The sequence below is a fragment of the Maylandia zebra genome, linkage group LG6 (genome assembly GCF_041146795.1).
Source record: "Maylandia zebra isolate NMK-2024a linkage group LG6, Mzebra_GT3a, whole genome shotgun sequence".
Lineage (NCBI taxonomy): Eukaryota > Metazoa > Chordata > Actinopteri > Cichliformes > Cichlidae > Maylandia > Maylandia zebra.
In genome coordinates, this window is record NC_135172.1 from 22,751,754 (window position 1) to 22,775,733 (window position 23,980).

The 23,980-nt window shown below is 40.2% G+C and overlaps 2 protein-coding genes across 2 annotated transcripts in view; one reads left to right on the forward strand and one right to left on the reverse strand.

Moving 5' to 3' along the window:
* Positions 1 to 23,980, forward strand: part of gucy1a1 (guanylate cyclase 1 soluble subunit alpha 1) — a 250,801-nt gene that overhangs the window by 182,320 nt on the left and 44,501 nt on the right. The window lies entirely within an intron of this gene.
* On the reverse strand, positions 7,327 to 23,660 carry mttp (microsomal triglyceride transfer protein). The gene is made up of 18 exons (XM_004549500.6): positions 23,227 to 23,660; positions 21,813 to 22,000; positions 21,499 to 21,642; positions 15,745 to 15,852; positions 15,542 to 15,658; positions 15,305 to 15,444; positions 15,073 to 15,223; positions 14,274 to 14,431; positions 13,979 to 14,147; positions 13,680 to 13,787; positions 13,316 to 13,528; positions 13,017 to 13,228; positions 12,808 to 12,905; positions 12,533 to 12,654; positions 12,221 to 12,448; positions 10,969 to 11,093; positions 8,600 to 8,770; positions 7,327 to 8,515 (listed from the first exon to the last, which is right to left on the reverse strand). Exons 1-18 carry the CDS (start codon positions 23,285 to 23,287, stop codon positions 8,368 to 8,370), a joined length of 2,661 nt encoding a protein of 886 aa, XP_004549557.1. The 5' UTR covers positions 23,288 to 23,660; the 3' UTR covers positions 7,327 to 8,367.

A 23,980-nucleotide genomic window follows, 5' to 3' on the forward strand; every position in this document is an offset into this window, starting at 1 on the left:
CCATGAACAGTGTGAGTACAAAACACCCAGATATGCATATGCTAATTACTGCTGCTAATAACTATCTGCTCAGTGAGTGGGAAGGCAGAGGTACTTTACAGCTGTAAATGAAAACACTGCAAACTACGATCCGTGTTTGTACTGTGGCTGTACCTCCAACTTACACAAAGTCATGAAAGATCACGGTAGAGTAAAAGCTTTTTCCAGGAAGCAGCAAAAGAAACAAAGATACCCCCCAGACAGATCCATGAAAACCATGAAATTCTCCCTGAATGAACCCAGAGTTTACATTTCGTCTCTTTCTTGTTTAGAAACATAAGAACCAGCTCATCATCCCTTAATATCTAACTCATTTTTTTACAGCACATTTTCTTGAGGACAAATTTTCCAGAAAAACGCCGCATGTTCAGTGCTTATATATTTTACAGATTAAGTTTGGAATTTTGTGTTGCTTTTTTGCAGTGCTCTTGGTGTGTAAGGGCTGTTAGGGGTTGCTACCCCTATAAACATCAATCCTTTATCCTTGATCCTCTAAAGGATCAAATAATGTTATATGAAGAGTATGCTGTCTTGAACTGATGAATGAATTTAGTTCTTTATTCTGTACCTTATGTGCTGTTGGCTACGGTGGCCCCTAGAGACAAAGCAGTACAAACTCCAAAACACATGCAAATTCCAAAACACATGCAAACTCCAAAACACTTGCAAACTAAAGAACACATGCAAACTCCAAAACACGTACAAACTCCAAAACACTTGCAAAATCCAAAACACGTGCAAAATCCAAAACACGTACAAACTCCAAAACACTTGCAAAACCCAAAACACTTGCAAACTAAAAAACACATGCAAATTCCAAAACACGTACAAATTCCAAAACACGTACAAACTCAAAAACACTTGCAAAATCCAAAACACTTGCAAACTAAAAAACACATGCAAATTCCAAAACACATGCAAATTCCAAAACACGTACAAACTCCAAAACACTTGCAAACTAAAAAACACATGCAAATTCCAAAACACTTGCAAAATCCAAAACACTTGCAAACTAAAAAACACATGCAAATTCCAAAACACATACAAATTCCAAAACACTTGCAAAATCCAAAACACTTGCAAACTCAAAAACACATGCAAATTCCAAAACACAACGGAAGTGCTCCAGGACGCTAGGGGCAGTGTTGAGCTCGATTTGCAAAATAAACGGCAAGTTTGTCTGTATGGGACGGTCTAGTCTCCGTCGCGCTTCCCAGGTTGCCTAGCAACCGTGATACTAACCGCTGGAAACGTGTCATACAACTTGGTTTGACAGAAATGAGGGAGAACATATTTTGTTCATTTGTTTGTTTGTTTCTACATGAGCTTTGTGTGATTTGATAAGTATCTGAGGCTGAGACCACAGGACAGTAAAACATGATTTTTGGGCTTCATTTCTGTACTGAACAGTCATTTCAAGATTAATTAGTAAATAAGAATTAGCTGATGTTGTTCATGAGACTAAAGTCATATCACTTTGGTAATGTAAATATAATATGGCCAATATTCTAGTTATTATATTAATCATTATTAGCTATTACAGCAGTGAACATGAACTCTGTGTCAAATACTGAGCCTCAGTACAGATTCAAGTTGCAGTTATTTATATGTCTTATCACCTTAAATCTTCACTCAAAGACAAGTATCTTTGACAGTGCATATATAGGTGTATCATATATAAGAGACAAATGTTGTTCCTTCATGTTGGCATTACTAAATTTGGCTCATTGCTTACATATATTTATAAAAAGAAAATGTACAAGCTGTGATAACTGTTTCTGATAAAATGAAGAGTAGACTGATATATGAAATATTCCTTTATTGGGTGAGAAAATCAGACCATGTCATAACTGCTTTAAGTCATACAGAATAGATATCAGAGCCTTAAACAGGCTGGCTTCTGCTAAATGGGTCAAACTGGGCAGAAAGTCTACAAACACATAACATCCTTATAGAATATGATGTAACACTATAGATCAACTTACCTCAGAATATATAAAGCATATAAACAATTACAGCAATATGATGCAACAAACACAGCAGTGCTACTGATCCAAAATACTCAAAGCTTCATAGAACTGAAACAAACATTTATTTTTAGCTCCATTCTGCTGCTGATACATACTTTAGGTTTCTGAATATTAAACTTGTTGCTGCCTTTCATAGTGTGTAACTTGAAGGCCCTGAGTACTTTCTCCCACACTGAAAACACTGGAATGATAAAATTTTTTGAACATTACCTAATAAGACTGATTCAGGACAGACAATTAGTTATTTTAAACTTTTCTAGCAGTCCTTCACAAACAGGGAACAGTCTGTCTCTTCTCTCCATCTGTCAGCTGCTGCTGGCTCTTCCTCCTACTCTTCCTCACACACTGCTGAGTTTGTCCTGGTGGATCATCAGGGGTGCAAAGTAGGGCTGGGCCATATTATACCGTTCACGGTAATACCGGTATAATGTTAGGCAACGATAGGAAAATGAAATATCGCGATAGAATGGGAGTAAAACGCGCATGCGCAGTGCCTTTGTTTTCATACGCACATGGCCGATTGTTGAGTGAAACAGATGATCCAGAATTGGTTTGTAAAAATGGTGCAACTTCCGTGATGTGGAACTGGTTTGGTGTTTGTCCGTCAGATACACAACAAAGCACATTTTTTTGCAGAACATGCAAGCGGCCGTTGTTATTGTCGTATTTGTCGGACTAAGATGCTCTTAAATCTGGGAGTAATCTGGGTCCTAAACTCCGTATGCTTCAGGTCAAACAACACTGCAGCATCACTTAGAGTTAAAAACTGTCTAAATTCTTTCATCTTTAATAAAACGATCAGCATTGCTGCTTTACGAGGTGTAACTATAAAGTTTAACTTCCAGGCATCCATGAAAACAAAAGTTATTACATTTAACGGAGTTAGAAGTTAGCAGGAAGCTAGCGGAAGTTAGCTCGCTAGTTTCGCTAGTTACCTAAGCATGATATTGCATGTTCTGACTGAGAGATTTCTGAAAAAAATCAAACGTACAGCTCTGCTATCACTTGCAACATAAATGAAGACAGGAAACTAAACAGCAGTGACGTTTGTAGGGTTACTGAAGTTGGGCTAGCTGGTATATAATGATGTGCTACGTGATCGCTAGCGACACAGCTATGTTAGCATAACATAAACAGTGAAGCTGGAGGACGAACACTAACACTTTTCCACTTATAAAAGTTAACGTGAAGGTTCTTCATGGTTAGAGACAAATGCAATCGCATGGCAGGATGCTGTAAACGGACCAAACTTCAGTCAGGAGAACAACTGAGATAATCCATCCACAATACGAGGTTAGTTATTAATATACTGCAACAACATGGGAATAGAGCAGCTGCCAGAGAATTCAACACTAATGAATCAATGGTACAGAAGTGGAGGAAGCAAGAAGAATGAGTTTAATAAAGTTTGATTTATCTGACTGCTTTGTTTCGCTTAATGTGCCTTATAATCCCGTGCACCTTATGGTCCGAAAAATGCGTACTGCACACTGCAGTTTAATGTTGCAAAGCACCTCTTTTTAACTTCAGTGGATATTATACATGGTTATGCTCAGGACATGTCAGCCCATTTCTAGTGGAAATGCCTTTTGGTTAAACTTTCAGCAAGCAATTTGCATTTGTACTGTTACATTTTTATAAAGCTTTAATGTACATAAAAACCAGCTTCTTGTTTAAGTGAATATAAATGGAAGGTTGTCTTTTTGCGCTAGTAATGTTGTGGAGTTGTATTTTGTCTCGCATCAATTATATCGTCGGTTATATCGTTATCGCAAATTTTCAAATATATATCGTGATAAATATTTTTGGCCATATCGCCCTGCTCTAGTGCAAAGCCTCACAGATGATGTGCAGCAGTGGGTCCCTCAGTCTGTCCTCACTCTGGACACTTGCAGTTGTCACACATGGAAATCAAATGTGTGATAAGCTGCAGGATTCAAACACAAGTGTGACTTATAAACACATGTTCATACTTTTATTACACAATCAGAGAGAAAGAAACAGAGAGAGAGTGCAGGACAGACAGACAGGTGACAGTCTCAGGTGTATACACTGCTACAAAACAGCACAAAAGAAGGAGGATTTAGTGTTTGTGTTATTACGAAACAAGAGGAGTTCCCAGATGGTACAGTGGACACACATGTGTGACTCCTGTGATTAAAGCATCTTTCTTTCAGCTTAACGAGTGAACCGTCAGCTCGTTCAAACACACGTTAAAGTCCGTTTGGCTCGACACCACCGAACAGAGGCAGCAATATAACATAGCTAACATTAACAGTGCAGTGAATCTTCCTTGTGCTGTGATATTCAGGACTGCAAACCGAGCAGCATCACTGACTTTCAGCTTGTTGTGTTTGTGGATATATGACTGACTTTAATTATCCACAAAATCATCACAATCTCTGTAAGATTAAGGTCGACTATATATATATTTTTTAAAGTAAAGGCTTTAAAACCAAGTTAATTCTGAAAGTACAGACATGACTAATGTCACATAACTTTCCCGACATGTGGCCAACAATAATGGTTTAATGTTCTTCATTAAAAAAATATTTGCGCATAAATAAGTGACATAATATTCAGTACTTACTTCTGAAAGTTTACTCTTCCTCCGCTCTGCTTCCACCGTTTTTTTTTCGGCAAAATTATCCACACCACCACCGCACTATGAAGTCTGGGATATGTTGGGCCATGAAGGGAAATTATGGACGCATTTGAGGGCCGCATTTCGAGCAGCCTTTGAATTGGGAAAGCCTTCTCTTGTCGCTGTGACGTAATCGGCCTTAAAATGCGGCCTTTAAGGCTGTAAACCCCAAATCCGGTCATTGGTACTTCCTGGCTTGTGTAGTTACTAGGTAACAAAAGCTCAACACTGCTCCTAGCATCCTGGAGCACTTCCGTTGTGTTTTGGAATTTGCATGTGTTTTTGAGTTTGCAAGTGTTTTGGATTTTGCAAGTGTTTTGGAATTTGTACGTGTTTTGGAATTTGCAAGTGTTTTGGAATTTGTACGTGTTTTGGAATTTGCATGTGTTTTGGAATTTGTACGTGTTTTGGAATTTGCATGTGTTTTTTAGTTTGCAAGTGTTTTGGATTTTGCAAGTGTTTTGGAATTTGTACGTGTTTTGGATTTTGCAAGTGTTTTGGAATTTGTACGTGTTTTGGAATTTGTACGTGTTTTGGATTTTGCAAGTGTTTTGGAGTTTGTACGTGTTTTGGAGTTTGCATGTGTTTTGGAGTTTGCATGTGTTTTGGAGTTTGCAAGTGTTTTGGAGTTTGTACGTGCTTTGTCTCTAGGGGCCACCGTACAACACACTCGCTTTCGTGAGTACCTTTACTGATAGTAACGCCATGTGATTCAGCTAATAACACAAGGATTTCATCATTTTTGAAGCCACGCTGAAAATACTCAGCAATCTGTGTATTCATGACTGGATGTAATACTGGTAGCTTAGCTGTAGCATTTATACCTGAGGGCTTCAGCTTCCGGGTAACAAGGAAATGACATCATTCACGTAGATTACTGATTGGCAGCGCTAACTCGAAATTTCAAGTTACTTTTCTCAAAATTTCAAGTAAATAAGTGGAAAATTTGAGTGATGGATCCTTTTTTTTTCTTTAGTGGTGGAAACAGGCTTCCATACTCACCAACTCTATCTAATCAGCAATAAAAACATGGTGCCAAGTCACCAGAAGCACAGGAAATAAATTGGTCTTTGGCTGAATACATCTAGATGAGCCAGAATTACTATAATCTTTATTTTAACAAAATTATGCCTCTTACTAGAGTCAAATATTTCCTTGTGGTATCTAAAACTACAAATATTTTCCTGGGTGTCAGTATCAAGTTTTAAATTCTAGTGTCGTTAGCCCAGGACTATAGCTACATTCCTCCTCATTTAACATCTATGAATCAATTTCATTCTGCTTATCTAATTTAAAAAAACAGATATATAAATAGATTTTTTTAAAAAGTAGCATAACTCTAAAGGTGTGTTTAATCAGGTGGCAGCAAACTTGATGACAAGCCATGGGTGTCACGGTCTGGCTAGGGCAGACCGTATGTTGCAGGGAAGGACTCAAGCGCAGACCGAAATGAGATGTGAATAACAAAACAAGCCGTTTATTAAGGAAAGAAACGAGGGTACAAAATAATAGGGAATCGATGAAAACTAAACAATGACCTAAACTGGGTGAACTAAAACAAAACATAGAAAACTCTAAACATAACAAACTGACAGGGATACCTGGAGCGGAGACATAGGAAACAACGGACGAGTACAACGGGTGAATACAACGGACGACCTGACAAAGAATGACTGAGAACACACAGACTAAATGGACACAGGAAGATAATGAGGGAAGTGGCAACACCTGGGGAAACAGCTGGCACACATGAACATAATGACGTCACAGTGGGAGAGTAAAACTGAACACGATGAACACAGAAACGCCAGACCTCTTCACAATAAAACAGGAAACAGAGTGAGACATAGACATGACAACCTGAACTTGACAACATAAGCCACAGACATGAAATACATGAAAAGCAGGGGAGACTTAACATGGTGGAAACACGAGGGGAAAATAACTAGAAACACCTAGGCATGAAAACGATGAACTTAGGAAACCTGAAGGCTACATAAACTAAACACAAAACGCTGGGTCAGCAGACCCAGGATCATGACAATGGGCCAGTGTTGTCTTCATGTTTGTAATGAGGAGGAGAACAGTCAATACTGAGCTCGGTTTTTGTTATGCAAGCTCAGTGGTGTTAACATGTAGGCTTTCTGAAAATATAAGTAGATGATGTTACTTGAGGGTCTTTATCAAATTTAGCCACATTTTGTGTAAGTTAGATTTTTATTTATCATGCAGTACCAACAGAGGAAATGAAGCAGTCCCACATTTATTCTGAAGCAACCGCAGAAACAGAAAACTGGGAGTGCTGCAGACGTTACAGCTCCCAAAGAGCACTGGATTTTGAATACAGATTAACGTCTTGAACTCTGAGTCAGTATTGGATAGCATAAAGAAACAGAAGACTATTTAAATTCACTAACTGCTGCTTGTTCTCCAAGATACCTGGAACTACATACTTGCCAAATACTCAAGGAAGCTAAGGTTAATTTATGTCAAAGTTGCAATATTATTTTAGATTGTGATTTCAACTTGACTCCATCACAAAACTTTGCAGGTGTGTGATTAAGATCTAGTTGAAAGCCAAATTCAAACAAAGCATCCTAACCGAATCCACCAACATGTTGCCGGGTGTTGTAATTGGTGCAATCACATCACAAGACAGTCCTAATTTGTTTCTATTCGTGTTACTTTCCATGAACATAAGGACAAAAATTAAAACATAAAATAGTTTTTAGAAGCATCCTGAGTTTATTTTTGTCTCTAAAATGTTTGCGCAGTACTGTACATGCATACATTCAATCGCTTTCATGGGGTAAATAGACAAATATAGCGACTTTGACATGTAAAACTTTATTTTTTAGTGTACACTTTTTGTCAACCAATCTGTTTCCTTAACATGGAATGAAGTTCATGTTGTGCCCAAACATTTTCAGACAAACACCAATTATATTCCTATACAAAAAAATAAATTATGGTAATGGATTCACTTTTATTGATTCAGCTTTCATCTGATAATTCATAAAGTAATGACAAAGCTAACAAATCTGTTAACTTTGTAGGAGCAACTTAAATCTTCAATAAGATTGTAAAAGACTGAATTAATTGAGAACATTACCCTGAAGTGATTTCAAGCTTGTCAAGGGTTATACAGTGATGTAAAACAATAAACTACTCCTCTTTAAAATACATTTAATTAAAAAAAAAAAAAAAAAGAAAGAAAGAAAGAAGAAGAATTGGTTCGGGAAAAGAGCACATGTGTTCTGAGTTAACCTGCGCTCTGAAGTCTGATATTTACATGTTTCTCTTTGCTGTAACTGTGTTGGAGAAGATTACAGTGGCACTATTCATGCTGAGTATTTCACATCATATAAAACATACATCTTGTATGTGCCCATCATAAATATATTTTCAAATAAATCCATAAAAACACAAAGAAAGGATCCCTGATTGGAAACAAAGCTTGAATTACAATTACTTAAATACTCACAGGAATGTAAACATTGCATGTGTTGTTAATAATAAAAAAAAGGCACCACTTTTCTTTTCTTATGGTCTTTTACTGCTTTTTCACAACCTGCTGTGTCACACCAGAGGTGTGGCTGCTGTCCCTGAATGCAGTGAAGCACTTGGGCGTGTGGAAAACCGACGGTTTCTTTTCTACCAGTTGGAGTCGAAAACCCTCTTGCACATGTTCGAGTTCTCCTGGTGAAGAGGGAATTCGGAACCAGGAATGAGTGTCTTTCTGCCTTTGCGAGATACAACACTCTTCCCTGATGGCAGGCTCTCATACTTGGTCAGGTATTCACTGAAGGAAGAGCATTACAAATAAAAAGTTAAGTAATATAAGAGATTATTCAAAGATGGCAACATTTTTTTTATTATTTAGTACCTGACTGGGAAGGTAGATTTGTCCATCTGCAGGCACACCAGGAAGGGGTATTCTGAGAACTGGACAGTGGTAATGAAGTCCAGTGATGCGTCTGTATCAAAGCTGACCTCCACACCCGCTCTTAAAAAGTCCATGTCCACAGTAACGTTGCCAGTGACTACTAATGCTGCTCTGAAAACACAGCCAAATCAAAACAATGTGTTCAACAGACAATGCTGGGACTCTTGGCTTTGTAGGTCTGAAGTTGGAATACACTACCAGTCAAAAGTTTGGATGCACTTTTTTTTACTACTTTCTACATTGTAGATACATACTGAAGACATCAAATATATGAAACAAGATATATAGAATTATGAAGCAAAGGAAAAAAATATAACTAAATGTGTTTAATATTTTAGATCCTGGAAATAGCCACCCCCTGCTTTGTTGAAAGCACTGCAAACCCTTGGCCTTCTCTCAGTGAGCTTCAGGATGTAGTCACCTGAAATGTTTTCACTTCACAGGTGTGCCTCGTTCATTTGTGGAGTTTGCTTTCTTAAATGGGGTTGGGACAATTAGTTGTGTTGTGCAGAAGTCAGGTTGGTATACAACTGATTGTCCCAATTTGACAACTTTTAGAATTCATATTATGGCAAGAACCAATCAGCTAAGTAAAGAGAAATGACAGTCCATCATTACTTTAAGAACTGAAGGTCAGTCAGTCCAGAAAATTGCCAAAACTTTGAATGTGTCCTCAGGCGCAGTCACTGCACCCCATCTCTACATCAGCTGTTCAGAGGAGTCAGGGTTTTATGATCAAATAGCTGTTAAGAAACCACTACTAAAGGAAAAGCAACAAGTAGAACAGATTTGTTTGGGCCAAGAAACACAAGGAATGGACATTAGACCGTTTGAAATCTGTGCTTTGGTCTGGTGAGTGAGCAACCACAGTAGTTGCAATGTGCAAAGTTTGCAGTGACAGTAGGAGAGACCTGACCTAATTTACTGGGGCCCCCACCTGACTCCACTCCCTGACACTGCAAGTGGAGTGCATGATTCTGTTTAAACAAACCTAATGACAGCGAGGACAGCCACTCAGTAAAAAAAAAAAAAAAAAAAAAAGCCGTTAACCTTCTGAGAATGAAAAAAAATAGCAAAACTTGGTGAGTGTAGCTGATAATTAAATATAATGCTAAATAACTAAAAGCTGTCTAGTCTATCATTTACTGTTTGGCAGAGGTGCTTTTATTACATAACTTCCGCTAGCATCTCAATATTTTCTTTTCTCTACTCGTTAAATTTGCCTCCTCTGTTGGTCATGACACGTCACAGTCAAGTAAGAATTGTTTTCTTCATGTCAGATTATTTATAACACAGTGGTGATGAATGCTTGTTGGAGGTGAACCCTATGAACAGACTATAGAACCACCACTGACTATAATGTGCTTCTCCTTCTAATATGCTATCAACGTACTGGTGATACCACCAGTATAAGCCTACTTCTTGGTGGGGTTTATCACATGAATGAGGATAAAGTGAACAGAAGTCAAGCAAGTTTCAGTTAAGAAGACACTCACAGAGGGAAAGGTACATATATAAGCCCAATCCCAATGTCTACCCTAATGCCTGAGCACTAAATAGTCAAAACTTTGCTCATGTAGACATGGTGAGATACCAATGTGGTTTGTTCTGCTTCTATAGATAGTCTGCCACTCTATTATCAGAGTGGAAGAGGTACAGCTATGCTGATCCATTCACCTGCCTCTGCCAGTCCCCTGCACACAAACAGTCCTGAAGTCCAACTTCAAGTTGCGAACACCCCTCCAAACAATGGTCTACAAACCAAGGCATTGTTTCTAACATCATCATCACAGTGAATCATTCTGAAGCTTCTCTTTAATCACTTAATTAATTAACCAGCTCCGGGACTCAAGTTTAAACATTCTAGATGCAGGACATCAGCACTGATGTGCAGTCCATCAAACCACATATGAATATTAAAAATCTGTAGCATTACTCTTTCATCACCGGATGCCGACAGCTAACTGATATTGAGTTACTGTTGTGCATTGACTGTAATGTTTTTAAAATAGAGAACCAGACAGACCTGATGTCATAGCCACACAACCCTACCAGTGAGACAGGAGTGAAGCACAATACTGGAGCAAATCCAAAGTGCAGATGGAACAAATGAATCAGACAACACTTATAGACTGTCTAAAGTTCACGTAAATCCAACATCAACAGAAATCTATTTGCAGTGGAGTGATGGGGTTTAGAATCGACGTTCAGTCGCAGAGAGTGTTTTCTAAGAACTGTCTGTCTATCAAAAGGCTTTTTGTGCTGTGTTGTACGCTGTTTTATGGTAAAAGTTGTTTATTTCAATGTACCTGTTGTTAACACTGGTCTTGGACTCTCTGTACCACAGACTGATCTCCATGCCTCCAGAAATGTCAATGGCGAGACCTCCTTGAAACTCCGCACTTGCCTTCAGACCAGACTGGAGCTGGATGACCTGAAAGACAGCAAATAAGAAGAAATCCCACAATGGATGCTTAATTGAAATTAAGATAGTTTGCAAAAAAAGAAAAAGAAAGAAATGTGAGTCTTTCTAGATATTAAGTGCTGTAAGCATGTGGAAATTAACCCTAGGAAAACAAGAAACTTCTTTTCTAGTTTAAACTTCATATCACATTTATTCTTTGTGTATATTAGGCCAGAAAATGAGAAAAAACACACCAGACCATATTAACTCTAAGTCTTCATCACACTCTGACAAACATAATTATATATCAGTCATGAATGAGAATGAATCACTTCTACTACCCAAACTAACAATAGTTTATTAAGTCGACAACATAAATACTCACAAGCTGACAAAAAATAAAATGATCAATGTCTGAATTCAGTCCAAAATAGAAAATAACAATGATCAACTTGGCTTTTGTATACACAGAAAGATTCTAGATTGAAATCTGCTTTTGTAGGAAATAATGAGCTTGTCACAGTCACAGACAGGAAGTAACCCTTTTCTATGGATACACTGAAGTCAGAACCGATTCCATGTATTTCCACCGAAAAGCCAATACAAAAGGGATAGAATATCATATGAAAGTAAAATTTTAAAAAAAAGCACTGTTTTTAAAATAGCACCTGTTTCACAATACCTCATCCTTGTTTCAGCTTCACACATTTAGACCCTACTCACACTTGCGTCATTCACCTCGACAGCTGGAGTTATTAAGTGTGACCCGTTCCTCTCTGTGTCTGTGTACACATAGTCGTTGCATCTGACCAAGTGAAATAGGTGTGTTGCCCAGCATGACTCATGTGAGCTTTTTCTGCCCTGCCTCCTCTACGCTTTCTTGACATTTATGCTAAGTTTGACTTCAGCGTTAAGCCTCTTCAGCCTCCGTCTCCAGTGTCAAAGTCTGCTTATTGCACTCTTAGTCATCCACGTGGCAACGTGATGTAGCAACAATGACGGCACTTCTGACTTCACACAGAGTGTACACGTGTATGTTTTTAAGTGTGTGCTGCTTTTCCTTGAACAGAGTGAACTACAATCTGCAAATCTGACACTGTTTTTGAAGGAGTGGAAAGGCTTCTGGGAACAGCTGATAACTGTGATTGGGATCTTACCTCAGAATGATCCGAGAGCAGGATGAGACCCTTCACGACATTGATGGGGTCTCCAGTCATGGAGAACATTTTAGACATGAGGTCACTGTAACCCTTGAAGAAGGTGACAGGACGCAGCTGGATGTCGAAAAGCAGAGCCGACATCCCGGCAAAGGACTCCAGGTCTTCCTCCCCCTCATCAGGTGTGGCAGCAATCAGAGTCTCCAGACCCTGGGCCTCGATCGCCACCTGGAAGAGAAATGTTCCCATTTATTTCAGTAATTCGCTCTATTTTTGAGGATTCAGTGATTTTATGAAACTCTTTAAGTTCACCTGTAATCCATGTAGCATTGCTTCGTTAGTAGCACCAAAAATATTCATGTTGCTTCTTCTGAGAATCCCAGAGCCTGAATACAAGATGTCCAAACTGTATGTGGAGGTCAGATCGGGGGACTCTGTAGGGAGCAAGACATTAGAAGTACTCAGTTAGTATGCATGTAACTGTGTTTGCTTATATAGTCAAAGATTGATATTTTCTTTAATTAAGCTGACTTACTTTTAATATTTCATCACAATTTAAAAAAAAATGTCATTCTTTTGTCACTTACGAGCCATGAATCCTGAAAATGCAGATGATGATCCAACCTTTGCAAAGCGGTTATAGTTACAAGAAATCATGTCCTTCATAGCTTGCCCTAGCACTTTGCTGAAAAAAAAAAAGGGAAACCTATTTAACAGTTTTAATATATTGTCATCATATAACTGTCAAGTCCTTCTGAGCTATGATGCAGAGACAGGTTATTTTCCTGTAACACACCTGGCAGGCATCTGGAAGCGTAGGATGTCCTGGATCTTTGACAGCATGTACTTGTTCATTTCATGTGGCAAGTTTCCGATGGACAGAAGCAGATTCTTCACCTCCATGTATGTGGGGTTGCTACTGAGGATGACGTCAGCAGCGGCGGCTCTCACATTTTTCTCATAGATGCGGCGATTCTGGTGGTAAACCCTGTTCACTGTTTGCTTGACCTAAAAAAAAAAAAAAAAAAAATAATTAGCTGGCAGGAAAGTATTTGTGTGTAATTGTTTAACCACAGAGTAATATTCGATACATACCTCACTGGTCATGAGATTCACATCGTATCTCTGCAGGGCAGTGAGGGCAATGGTGTTGTAGGCTCCCACTTCTGATTCTGCATATTTGGTGAAAATAGGAATGGCCTCGGGCAGGAGAGAGTTTTTTAGGGCCAAAAGGTACATCTGGACCTCCGACTCAACCGTTGTGCTGTCGGGAGCGTTCAATATCATCTTCTTGACCTGCTCCACGATCTGAGAGACAAACATGAAGCAGAAAAATCATCAGTTAACTGTTGGTCATTTTTATTGCATTTGTAGTATATTCCAGTATGTAGGGTACACTTTCTGGCCCTTAAGAAATGCTGGGCTTTGTTCAGTGTCACTTCTTCTTTAGATGACTCACAGGTAAGTTGCAGCCTCCTTTCTGACACAGTTTGTGGACCAGGGCTCCCATAATGATCACCACAGATTCTTTGATGTCAGTACTGCCGATCTTCCCTTTAGAAATATCCTGAAAGGAAAATGTTCCTTATAACAATTTGCTGAAAACACTGACTGCTGGCAGGTAACTTAAGCAAAATTATTCTTTGTTTACAACCAACTGGGAGTGAATCCTGCATTATTATCTTATTACCTAGAGGGCACCAGTTTCTTACGATACCTTCTAAGTGGGAGAAATTCTTAAACTTTCCTTTAACTCACCAGCAGGGCCTGGAGCATTCTCTCATTGGGATGTGAAGCAAAGCCACATGCATAGAGAAACCTCTCCTGCAGAACCAAACCTTTGGCATCAGTGAAGTTAAGGAATTCAAGCATGGCATCCAGGGATTCAGAGGTCTGGGAGGATGTTACAGCATCAACAACCTGAGGTCTGATACCAGCAGAAAGAAGTTAAACAGGGCAGAGCAGTAAAGAGGAAATAAGATGCAAAAAAAAAAAAATATTTTATATATATATATATATATATATATATATATGGAGCAAGGCTCTCACTTACAGAGACGTCTTGCTGGCACTCCTCAGCACTTTGAGGATCTCGTCCTTGGGCGCCTTCCTAATGGTCTGGATGAGGGCCAGGAAGCTCCGAGGAGCCCTGGTTTTGGACAGGCTCTCTGGCTCCAGCTGCTTCTTCTCAGCCTGCCAATGTTCAAAAAGCTAAGAGGAAGAACACAGGGGAGAGGGGATTAGAACACAGATCATCTTCACTTAGTAATCAAAGTACAAAAATAAACTGTATCTGTTTACCAAGACTGTACTATTACAAGTCATTTTGTTTTAATGACTTGAACAGCTCAACTTGAAACCACTTTTCCTATTCAGAACGAGGTTTAAATGCATGAAAAGTGCTCCTGGAGAGGAAACACAAGTACAAGACCTTTCCCTGTCCTGTTAATACAAATTTAAAGAGACGTGTTATTTATGTGAATAGAAATACATAATAGCGAATTAATTCTCAGAGCCAGATAAGCTATGTTAGCTATACATGGGTGATAATACCATAACAAAAGAAAAGAAAAGATAGTGAAATATTCAGATCAATTACATTTTATTTACAGTATATTGCACCAAATCAAAACAACAGTTGCCTGAAGGCGTTCTACACATCTCTATAGTATCTATAGTAGGGAGGGATCCCCAACAATCAGGCAACTCCCCTTATAAGGGGAGAGGAAGGAATAACTGCCTTTTGACAGGAAGAAACCTCTGGCAGAACCAGGGTCAGGGAGGAGCAGCCATAGCATCCATGAGAACAAAGCTGTGTGACAGTGAAGATTTGTAAGTAAACAGTTACTCACCGATGGGCAGCCTTTGCACTCAGATTTGACCTTCTCAGCCGCAATACCAACAGCTGCCAGTTTGGCATCTATTGACTTGACAACTGCAGCAGCATCTTTCCCGGCAGCCTCCAGTGGTCCTGCCTCTGTACCAACCAATTTCAGGCTTTGCCTAGGATAGAAGGAAGTACAATTTGAAGTGTGCAGTTATAAAACACGGAATCTCAGATGAATTCCCAGTCAGGGTACTTACCTGGACGAGACTTTAGCTGCAACAGATCTGCGAGCATTAACAGCCAGGGAGTGTGTTTCTTCAGCCTCAGCTGAGCGGATGAAACCATTTTCAAGTGTGAACACTGTAACAGAACTGGACTTCCTACTCACACCCAGGACCTGGAGGGGGCGGGATTCAGAAATACTTCAGAAATCAGCTTGCAAAAGTTAGTGTTTAGTATGGTTAGAGTTGGAGTTGTTCTGGATGTTGACTGACCTTACTGTGAGTGGTAAATCCAGCCTCTTCTGTCTTACATGTCTCTAGATTCTTGGTTCTTGTTACTTGACCTTTTACTGCCTTGTACTCAACAGTACACCTCCCAGACACATCATTCTGTTTAAACAGACAGCTTGTTTTTATTAGTAACGTACATGGATGTATGTTAAAAATGATTGTGAAATGATTAGTTTGTCACTAACCTCTACAACCTTCCCAGTACTGAGCTGCACTTGCAGCAAGCTGGCCAGGCCTCGTTTTAGATTCTTGACTGTTGCAGGTTCTGACCGGTAGGAATAAAATGCTTTTGCCTACAGTGTAGATGTAAAAAGAAAGCAACATGTCAGAGCAGAATTTTATGCTCTCAAACAATGCATATCAAACTGCACCAGCAGTTAAAATAGCAACTGAGGCAAACAACCTTCCGTTTTGTGCATGCTGTAACTGACAATGGCTTTACAGGTGTCAGTTTTCCTTTGCGCACTCGTGTACAGAAACATGTGTGCATAGTTGTGACATCAGGGACTATTTGCATTACGTGCAGTAATTAGCGCTGTTCTTTGAAGTGCAGATAAAAAATGTTAAAAACTTAGAATGACTTTAGCATTAGCACATAAAATAAAAGACCTGAAGGAGAAATAGTATAATGCAATGTTATAATATATTTTCAAATCATTCTAGTTTAAAATATATAAGACATCACACTTCTACTTTCAACACAAACAAACACACTAGAAGTCTGGAAGTTACTTAAGTAACTTAAGTACTTAAGAGTTGAGTATGTTGAAACAATTGAAAAAGAAACATGTCAGTTCTTTGAGGAGCACACTGAGAGATCCAGGGTGTTTTTAAATCACCTCAAATGTATTATTGATGTTGTAGACACATGCAACACATGGCAAATGGTGCTCTCAGATATATTGTGAATCATGCGGCTGTATCACTCTCAGGCTTTTTGGTAAACAGACTTGAAATGATTCAGATCAGACTGACCATATATTTAAATTTATCACACCACAAATTTCTCCAATGAGGCTTCAGTTTGGCTCAATAATGGACTTTGACTCTCAGTCATGAGTTTAGGGATCAGCCAGTTACATCACCCTACAGTGTCTCCTTTACAGTATGTAATTTATTCGTGGCCCCCCAACCACAATATCAGATAGGACCACCATAAATAGACGCTCCACTGCTACTCTGTGTATTTTTCCTGCCACAGCTTGCCATCGGTAAAAATAAACTAACAACACCAAGGGAGACACTCTTCTATCGTATTTCACATACACTCAAAACTTTTCTCCAAACTGGATCTAAGATGATATTTTAGCTAAAATGTGTGAGACTTTCTTGAATCCTGTTACAGAAGTTACAGATCAGTACAAGACACAAATTTAAATAGGTTTGGATGAAGTGTGGCATCCATATCTACCAGTGAAGGCGATGTCTGAAACAAGTCTGAACAACACACAAAAAACTCTTCACTGACTGCACCACACACTGGGTGTGAGAAATAACTGCATCACTTTTTTCCTTCAAAAAGGTTTTAATGTGTTAATAGTGTAATTTTTTTCAAGATAAAAAAAAAGCAAAAATACTAGAATTTAAAAAATAAATTATTACAAATGTGTTAAAATATATGAAAAGTTAAAAGAATTGTTAAAAATTATTATCAGCAAAAAACCCAAAAAATAAATATGAACATATTTTAAAAATTTTAAATTTAAAATGTAAAAGTTAAAAAAAAGATATAAAACATATTGAAAAGAGCAAATATAATTATGCCAGATAGTTACATTTTAAAAAACCCTTTTTGTTTTGTTTTCTCTGCTAATCTTATATATTTGATTGTCTCAGTTTTCACATATTAAAAATGTGTTTAAAAACAAATCAAAATTTGAAAATTTGAAAAATAGAAAAAAAACCCCACAAAAATAATTTTTTTATTATATTATCGTCTAGCTTTTCTATCTAGTCAGGATTTTCTAGATGAGCAGTTTTTATATATTTTTTTATAATTTATTTCAATGACATTTATTTAACTTTCAACCCTTTTTTTGCAGGTTGTGCTCTCTTCATAGAACACACTGCTTCAAACAAGTTATTGCAGGTCTTTGTATTATACTGTATTGCATTACAATGTATACATTGAGGGGCTGGACAACTGTACCCTCAAACACAATAATAACATGGACTGAACCACCACTCACAACCACTAGCACTTTATATAGCCTCTGTAGAAACTATCTACACCCTCACTTATCTTAACTGCACTACTGTATAGCTCTGTGTAAATAATCATTCTGTACATTCGATAATCTTTAATCCTACAACTGTTTACAACTTGCATAGTTCCCATTTCTGTATAGCTGTATATCCCAGATTCTGTAAAGTTATTTATTTCATTTCATATTCTGTATAGTTTTTCATATTTATATCCTGTTCATATCCTGTACATAGCTTGTACTCACTACAGCCTGTACATACTTATAGTTATAGAATATTCACAACATACTTCATACCGTGTACATTATAACATACCATAATAGACCCATTTCTGTAATATACTCACATATCTATATTATTGCTAATATATATTGTAATATATCTATATCACTAAAGCACTTCTGGATGGATGCAAACTGCATTTCGTTGCCCTGTACCTGTGCATGTGCAATGACAATAAAGTTGAATTCTATTCTATTCTATTCTAATTCTATTCTGAGCTGTCAACTGATCACCACCTGGTGGTGAGTTGGATCAGGTGGCGGGGGAGGACGCTGGACAGACCTGGTGCACCTAAACGCGTAGTGAGGGTGTGCTGGGAACGTCTAGCAGAGGCCCCAGTCCGCGAGATCTTCAACGCACACCTCCGGCAGAGCTTCAACAGCATTCCGAGGGAGACTGGGGACATTGAGTCCGAATGGACCATGTTCAGCGTCTCCATTGTTGAAGCTGCTGCATTGAGCTGCGGCCGCAAGGTGGTTGGTGCCTGCCGTGGTGGTAATCCCCGAACCAAATGGTGGACACCAGAGGTGAAGGGAGCCACCAGGCTGAAGAAGGAGTCCTATCGGGCTTGGTTAGCCTGTGGGACTCCGGAGGCAGCCGACAGGTATCGACAGGCCAAGCGGAATGCGGCTCAGGCAGTGGCTGAAGCAAAAACTCGGGTGTGGGAGGAGTTCGGAGAGGCCATGGAAAAAGACTTTCGGACTGCCTCAAAGAGATTCTGGCAAACCGTCAGGCGTCTCAGGAGGGGAAAGCGGTGCTCTACCTGCACTGTGTATAGTGCTGGCGGAGCGCTGCTGACGTCGACTGAGAAAATTGTCAGGCGGTGGAAGGAATACTTCGAGGACCTCCTTAATCCCACTGACACGTCTTCCGAGGAGGAAGCAGAGTCTGGGGATGAGGGGAATGACCCACCAATTTCCGGGGGCGAGGTCACTGAGGCAGTTAAACAACTCCTTGGTGGCAGAGCCCCTGGTGTTGATGAGGTCCGCCCCGAGTTCCTGAAGGCTCTGGACGTTGTAGGGCTGTCTTGGTTGACACGCCTCTGCAATGTTGCGTGGAGATCAGGGGCAGTACCTGTGGACTGGCAGACCGGGGTGGTGGTCCCCATCTTTAAGAAGGGGGACCGGAGGGTGTGTTCCAACTACAGGGGGATCACACTCCTCAGCCTCCCTGGGAAAGTCTATGCCAGGGTGCTGGAAAGGAGAGTTCGTCCGCTAGTCGAACCTCGGATACAGGAGGAACAATGCGGTTTTCGTCCTGGTCGCGGAACACTGGACCAGCTCTTTATCCTCTCGAGGATACTTGAGGGTGCATGGGAGTTTGCCCAACCAGTCTACATGTGTTTTGTGGACTTGGAGAAGGCATTCGACCGTGTCCCTCGGGGTGTCCTGTGGGAGGTGTTGCGGGAGTATGGGGTGTCTGGCCCATTGCTACGGGCCATTCGATCCCTATACAACCGTTGCAAGAGCTTGGTTCGCATTGCCGGCAATAAGTCGGACTCGTTCCCGGTGGGTGATGGGCTCCGCCAGGGCTGCCCTTTGTCTCCGGTTCTGTTCATAATTTTTATGGACAGGATTTCTAGGCGCAGCCAAGTGGCGGAGGGCTTTCACTTTGGTGGCCTCAAAATCTCATCTCTGCTTTTCGCGGATGATGTGGTTCTGTTGGCTTCATCGGGTGAGGGCCTCCAGCTCGCACTGGAACGGTTCGCAGCCGAGTGTGAAGCAGCGGGAATGAGGATCAGCACCTCCAAATCTGAGGCCATGGTTCTCAGCCGGAAAAGGGTGGAGTGCCCACTCCGGGTCGGGGATGAGTTCCTGCCCCAAGTGGAGGAGTTGTGGGGATGGAGCTGGACTCCCTCAAGGTGGTGTCGGAGAGGCGGATGCTGTCCAAGATAAAGACAATGTTGGATAACACCTCCCACCCACTCCATGACATGTTGGTCAGTCACAGGAGCTCGTTCAGTGAGAGACTGAGATTACCGAAAAGCACCACTGAACGACACAGGAAATCATTCCTGCCTGTGGCCATCTCCCTGTACAACGCATCCACTTAACACACTGTTTGCTGCTACAGCTACACATGTTTCTTTTCCAAATATTTATTTATAAGTGACTTATGTATGTATGTATGTATGTATATATATGTATATATTGTACTATTCTTAGTTAGTGTATTGTCTGTCTTGTCTTAATGTTGGTTTAAAATGGAGCACTGTAACAAAAAATAATTTCCCCCAGGGATCAATAAAGTATTCTGATTCTGATTCTGATTCTGATTCAAGTATCTCGGGGTCTTGTTCGCGAGTGATGGGAGAAGGGAGCCGGAGATCGACAGACGGATTGGGGCTGCAGCTGCAGTAATGCAGACGCTGCACCGGTCCGTCGTGGTGAAGAGGGAGCTGAGTGTAAAAGCGAAGCTCTCAATGTACCGGTCGATCTACGTCCCTATCCTCACCTATGGCCACGAGCTGTGGGTAGTGACCGAAAGAACGAGATCGCGGATACAAGCGGCAGAAATGAGCTTCCTCCGAAGGGTGGCTGGCCTCTCCCTTAGAGATAGGGTGAGAAGTTCGGCCATCCGGGAGGGGCTCAGAGTAGAGCCGCTGCTGCTCCACATCGAAAGGAGCCAGCTGAGGTGGTTCGGGCATCTGACAAGGATGCCCCCTGGGCGCCTCCTGGGTGAGGTGTTCCAGGCATGTCCCACCGGGAGGAGGCCCCGGGGCAGACCCAGGACATGCTGGAGAGATTATATCTCTCGGCTGGCCTGGGAACGCCTTGGTATTCCCCCGGATAAGCTGGAGGAGGTGGCTGGGGAGAGGGAGGTCTGGGCCTCTTTGCTTAGGCTGCTGCCCCCGCGACCCGGCCCCAGATAAAGCGGATGAAGATGGATGGATGGATGGATGGATGGATACATTTTTAATACATTGTTAAATGTGACAATTATTGAATGAAAACTGGTTACAAAGTCTTATTAGATTTGTTTTAACAAGCTGCCAACATGAAAGTTCAGTCTCATCACGCTTCATGCTCGTCTAAAGTATAAAGCTTTGAAACAGACCATATAATAATTATTATATTTAATTATTAAATAATTATTAAATAATTATTAAAGTTTTAAGCCCAAAGTCCCTCTTTTAGTCAGACTCCATCATTCATTCATTCATTTATTGACCCTTTGAACCAGCTGACCTTTGCACATGCATGCACACATCTGTCTGGTATTTCCGCTGCCAGCATCATCACTTCAGTATAATGAAAGTACACTCATTAACTCTCTGATGACAGCAACAGTGCTGTGAGTTCTGCAAGGACAGTACTGACTTTCTATCACTACCTATATCAGCATGCCTTCCATTTAAAAGAGAAGAAGAAAATAATGACTGTCATTCCAAAAAAGCTGACAATTACATTAGGTCAGAGATTCCTTTGAAGCTACAACAGTGGTTTTCTTACCTTTCCATTTTTTAGATGCACCAAGAAAGGCTTTGTTAGAGCTGCTAGTTTATTTTTTCCCAAAATACTTTCGGTTGTGGATCCATGTAGGATGTTCTTTTTCTCTGATCTGGGCGACACAGGCTCTATCCTCAAATTTGAGATCTGTTAAAGAGAGATTGATTAATTATAACAAAAAGCTTGTTTTCTTCTTTTTCTATCACAAGCTAGCTTGAGTAAAACGTTTCATTCAAATGAATTTAGAGTTAACATTAAATTAATGTACGATATAATCTCATTATGTCCTCTCTCAGCATAGATTCGGGTCCACATACCGCCAGTTGAATCAGCTGGTCATCCTTGTTGCTCTGATCTCTCCAAACCAGATTAACGTTCACATCACTTGAGAACTTGTAGCCAGCACTGCCCTCTTTTGACCCCCTGGCTCTGTCTACCAGAACCTCAGTGGTGTAGCTGAATTTGTACAGCTGGTTGTTGTTCAGCCGGGGTCCAGCAGCAGCACCTGAAGAAACACAGGAAGCACAGCTTGTGAACAAACATCGGGTTACAATCATCTATGAAAAGACTTTTAGCTCAGACAATGCATCATTATTATGATTATGATTACTATTATTATCATGAGAGTGAAATAGTAATCCACCACTTCAAAAAGCAAGTGTTTGTCATTTTTAAGAGAATAATGTTGTGTGTAGTTAAATCATTGAGGCTCCAAATTCTTACATTTGAGGAATAGTTGCTGATAAGCTGATAGTGTTTCTCAGAAAATCACATCAATAACACAACAGCTCAGGTTTGTAGAAAGTCTAAGACATAATTTGGTCATTTATTTCATTTGAACAGTTTCTGCTTAGTAGAAAACTTTAAATGCCATCAAATAAATAGCTTTTAGACTGATTATTAAAACACTTAGAGGAAGTGATGTGCAGATTTGAAAGTTTAGAGCTTTTAATTTAACTTCAGAGCAATGCTGAGATGAACTGAGGTGCCGCATACACTGCCAGTTATATCAAAGTAACTTGTTCATATTAAAAACATATTTTGCAACAAATTCCCTGATATAAATGGACAAACTGCATAGTGGGTACGTTTGTAGAGCTGTTGTGATTCAATCAGCGGTCATTTAACTGGGTGTGCTCCAAGTGAGAGAAGATAAAACTCTCTCCCGGGCTCTATTAGTGACACCCTTTATGAGATTACTCCACAGGGGAAGACAGACTGACGTGTCAGTATTTGATTTCATCATGGGTCACTGTGCACCCTGAAGCCTATTTGATCAGTTTGTGGATCTTTTTGCTCCCTGGGAAACCTCAAAGGATATTTCAGAGAGATCTGAAGCCAGTCATCATTACAAATGGCACATATTACGTGCTTTTATGTTAGGTCTCCTTTACCTCTTATAAGCTGGTGATTTCATCAAACAGCACTATATGGGAAGCCACTCCACTGACATTGAATGTGATGGTTGTTTTCCTGCCAGCATTCATTCATTTGTGCCTTTGAAAGTTTCAGTGTCTCAGAAGCAAGGAACAACAAGCCCATCAGTAACTAACAAACATTTCTTTTCTGTAAACGCCTCAAGAAAACAGCAAAGTGCCAGAGTTTTGACCAATACCTACAAATCAAGATATCAATCTTCTAGTCCCAAATAAACTCAATCAGGCTTCGCTATAACTGACAGCTTTCCTCTAAACATCCCCAAAGTCCCCTCAGAAAGACTCATCAACTCACCTTTGGCAGAAGCTGAGACAGATATGGCTGCACAAATCAAGAACACAACAAAAGTCAGCATTGTGCGTCCTCTCTCTGCGGCCAGATGAATTTAAAAATCAGTCAATGGATGAAGTGGCACCACAGGGCCAAAAAAAGGAAAGGCAAAGCAGCTCCAAGCTTCTTCTGCTTTGTTTTATCGGAGCGGAGGGCAGACTCCAAACTCCACGCTCAAGTACTAAGTACGAGATAACCAGCAAATCATTAACCTCAGCAGCACAGGTTTGACAGGAACATCTGCTATCCACATATGCAGCCATGTGTCCCCTTTTTAATGCGGCGGTGTAGCGTCTGAGTCTGCGCGAGGGCTTAATCAATGAGACCGGGTTATCTGATTGACTCAAGTCATCAAGTAAGTGAGACAAGCCGTCTGATTTATTTCAGCTCCCCAGGTTATTCCCCTCGACTGATCAGCAGAGTAAAGTTACTTTAAAAATAAAAGTGCGAAAATATCAGAATGAATGAGTTTAAGAGAGAGAAACAACTTTCGCCTTATTTCATCTGCAGTGAACAGTCGAGACTTTGTCGTCGAGTCTTGGTTTGGAGGAAATGGGCAGTCTGTCGGAGAAACCAGCCCCGTAGCTCAGATTACAGCATCTCAGTGTGGGCTGTAAAAACGCAAATTTCTACCGTGGGCCCGAATATTTAGTGTGTGGGTTATTACCGCGATATATAAAACTGTAGATGTGTAGTTTCCCTCGTGCAGATGCATTAA

Excerpts from the sequence above, each read along its gene's own strand:
- mttp (XM_004549500.6), bottom strand. The coding sequence starts at position 23,287 with ATGCTGACTTTTGTTGTGTTCTTGATTTGTGCAGCCATATCTGTCTCA. Across the intron at positions 15,853-21,498 it reads TGCATCTAAAAAATGGAAAG|GCAAAAGCATTTTATTCCTA; the intron begins GTAAGAAAACCA and ends TCTACACTGTAG. Across the intron at positions 14,148-14,273 it reads AGTGCCAGCAAGACGTCTCT|ACCTCAGGTTGTTGATGCTG; the intron begins GTAAGTGAGAGC and ends TGCTGGTATCAG.